The 3117-nt window shown below is 65.4% G+C and overlaps 1 protein-coding gene across 1 annotated transcript in view; it reads right to left on the reverse strand.

Moving 5' to 3' along the window:
• The window catches only part of GPR20 (G protein-coupled receptor 20), a 1087-nt gene extending 579 nt beyond the window's left edge, over window positions 1–508 (reverse strand). Inside the window, exon 1 of the mRNA XM_006913024.1 lies at window positions 5–508. Within this exon, the coding sequence (XP_006913086.1) occupies window positions 5–508 (504 nt within the window). The remainder of the gene's footprint in view (window positions 1–4) is intronic.
• Window positions 509–3117: the final 2609 nt, after the last annotated feature.

A 3117-nucleotide genomic window follows, 5' to 3' on the forward strand; every position in this document is an offset into this window, starting at 1 on the left:
CGGCCCGGGCACAGGGGGGCTGGCGCCAGCGGCGCGAGCCCTCGGGCTGCACGATGGCCAGGTAGCGGTCCACGCAGATGCAGGTGAGGAAGAGGATGGAGCAGTGCATGTTGAGGAAGTAGCCGAAGACGTGGGGGAAGGCGCAGCGCAGGCAGCCGCGTGTGCCGTGGACCACGGCGAAGCGCACAGGCAGGGACAGGCCCACCAGCAGGTCGGTCACCGCCAGGTTGATGGTGTAGGTGACGGACGCCGTCTTGGCCCGCGTGCGGCAGCAGAAGACGTACAGCGCCAGCCCGTTGAGCACCAGCCCCGCCAGGAAGATGACGCCGTGCACCGCCATCAGCGCCAGCCACAGCGCGGGGAAGGTGGCGTGGAGCTCCTCGTCCAGTAGGGCGAACAGGTGGAACAGGGGCCTCTCCGGCACGCTGAGGTTGGCCCACGCCGCTGCCGTCGCTGTGGCGTTGGGGGCCGCCCCGGCCGGGGGCCCCACGGGAGCCTCTGAGGGCATGATGGCGGCTGGCGGGCGCCCGCCCGGGGCCTGGGAGGAGAGAGACACGGGGTTACGCCGGGGGCCCCTGCCGTGCCTGCGATGCCCGCTCCTCCCTGCCCCGGCGCTGGCCAGTGTGGAGCTTCGGCAGAGGCAGACCTCTGACCCCACCCCTCCCTCCAGAGACATCGCCAGGACTCAGCGAGGTGACAGAGGTGACGGATGCGGCACAGGTAGGAGCGTTGGGCCACGTATGTGGCGTTCGAGCTCAGCTTCCTCTGCTTCCTCCTGTGCTCTCTGTGCAGCCTCGGGCAGGGCACTCAGCCCCTCTGTGCCTGCCAGGTGTCCTCACCTACACAGCGGGGATCGAGGAGCTGCGGTGGGGTTAGCTGAGCCCGGCAGCGCCTGGCACATAGGTGGTGCCAGATAAACCAGGATTCCGCTCAGGCAGAGCTCGCCCCTGGACGCCGCACCCCACACTGGTGCTCACCCCGCCCCCCTGCCCCCATGCCCGGGCGTCCCCGGCCCCCCCACCCGTCTGTCCTCACCTCCGGGCCGGCACCAAGTCAGTGAAGGGCTTCGCGAGGCGGCAGGGGTGCGGGGCACAGAATCCGCCTCCCTGGGCGCCCAGTTCCCTCCCCGCACTCAGACGCAAGCGCCCTGTCTTGGAGGCACTCAGTGGGACCAGAGCCTGGAGCCAGGTCCCGGCAGCAGCGGGGCCTGAGTGGGTGTGAGTTAAATAAACGCCGAGCTTCCCGCCTGTCCACGGCTGGTGGCCCAGACGCTCTGGTGAGGCGGGCTGGGGGCTGGGCTGGGCTCTCTGTTTATGTTCCTGCTAAGCTGTTTAACTTGCTGAGATTTATCTCTTTATTTATAAATGAAGGGTTAAGGGCCCCCCCAGCCCCACCCCTGCTGGGCTGGTCCTCCAAATAAGGGCATTTTTGGCTTTTTCAGGAGAAAGGCGAGGCTTTGGGGAGAAGTAGGGAGAGGGGGCAGGCAAGTGGAAGGGGAGGCACAGCCAAGTGGAAGGGGAGGCACAGCGTGCCCTCCCGCCTCCTGCCTCCCACCTCCCGGTGACTCAGGTAACCGGTGTCTGCTGTGAACAGGCTGACACTGCCCCCTCCCCTGGCTGGCTGTGTGGTCTCTGCTGTGGCCTGGGACTCTGGCTCTTGCCCACTAGGGGGAATGGAATGCCCAGCAGGGCAGGGCACGGGCCCAGCAGAGGGGCCCTCACTAGCTGAGGCTCAGGTCCCAACCTGGTCTGGAGGGAGGACTGGGTAGAGCAGGTGGCCACCTTCGCCCTTAGGCTCAGAAGAGTCACACCTGCCCAAGGTCACCCGGCGGAGCCTCTGCCTCTGCACCCCCGAGACCAGTGGAAGGGGTCAGGAGCAGGCCTGTGTCCATCCCCTCTGGCCATCCCCAGCAATGCGGGCCCAGGCGTCGGCTCACAGGCTCCTCCGGCGGGCTGCCCACCGCTGGGCACCGCAGCCACTAACACAGGGGTGATGGAAGCAGCTCAGGGAGACGGAGTGTGAGAGAGCTCTCTGGCGGGGGCGGCCTTCTGTGGGCGCGAGGGGGCGGCGAGGGGAGGCGAAGGGGCTGGGGCATAGCCTCAGGGCGGTGGGCTTCACCCTCAGGGCGGTGGGCGCTGAGCGGGACTCTGAGGGCTTCACCCTCTGGGCGGTGGGCCTCACCCTCTGGTGGGGGGGTAGGGCGCAGAGGGTCCCCTGGAGGGAGATGCCTCCATAACGCTCACCTCCTCTACTATGAACAAAGCTGCGTGTGGTAAGACACGGAGGAGAGGCCCCGGGGGCTGGGCGCCGGCCCCGGGACTCACAGCGGACAGGGCTCGGGACGTCTCCCACGTGCTTCTCCGTTTTCCGACGTGTCTGCGCTAGGCCAGCATCAGCGTCACAACCAGAGACAAATGATAAACATCACAGAATATTTCCTCTGGGAAATAGTCCCAGGATGACGCTGGCCCCCTGGAAAGTCCCCAGGGCCAGCCTCCATGCTGAGCCGCCATTCAGTCAAGGTGCTGAGGGTCCTGGCCAAGGTTGCCGGGAAGTGGGGTGGAGGGGTGCTCAGGTCATCCCACAGGCCAGACAGGTGAGGAGAGAGGTCAGCCAAGCACACACTGATTCTCAGTCCCAAGAATCTGAACCCAGATCCCAAACAAAGCTTAGCCCTGATGTCGGCCACACACTGAGCCACGATCTCAGTAATGTGATGGACCTTCGTCTCTGTCACACTGAGCCTTGACCCTGGCTGCAGACTGAGCCCTGATCCTTGTCACAGACTGACACTTGACCCGGGTCATACACTGAACCTCGATCCCTGTCACACTCTAAGCCTTGATCCCAGGTCATATTCTAAGCCCTGATCCTGGTCTCAGCCTGGGCCCCTCACCTCTGACTTTCCACACCCACCATCTCTTCCCCTGTCCTCTCTGCTGGGTCTGGCTATCGCTGTCCCTGTCACAAGGCCCCCGCCACCCCACCCCGTTACCCCGCCCCGGCATACCCATTCATCCGCCCCACCTGTCACAGCGACGCACTGAATTACACAGGCCTCATCTCTGGGGCATCGACTCACGACCGCCCCTCCCGTTTTGAAGAACAAGTAAGTGA

The sequence above is a fragment of the Pteropus alecto genome, unplaced genomic scaffold, assembly GCF_000325575.1.
Source record: "Pteropus alecto unplaced genomic scaffold, ASM32557v1 scaffold105, whole genome shotgun sequence".
Taxonomy (NCBI): Eukaryota; Metazoa; Chordata; class Mammalia; order Chiroptera; family Pteropodidae; genus Pteropus; species Pteropus alecto.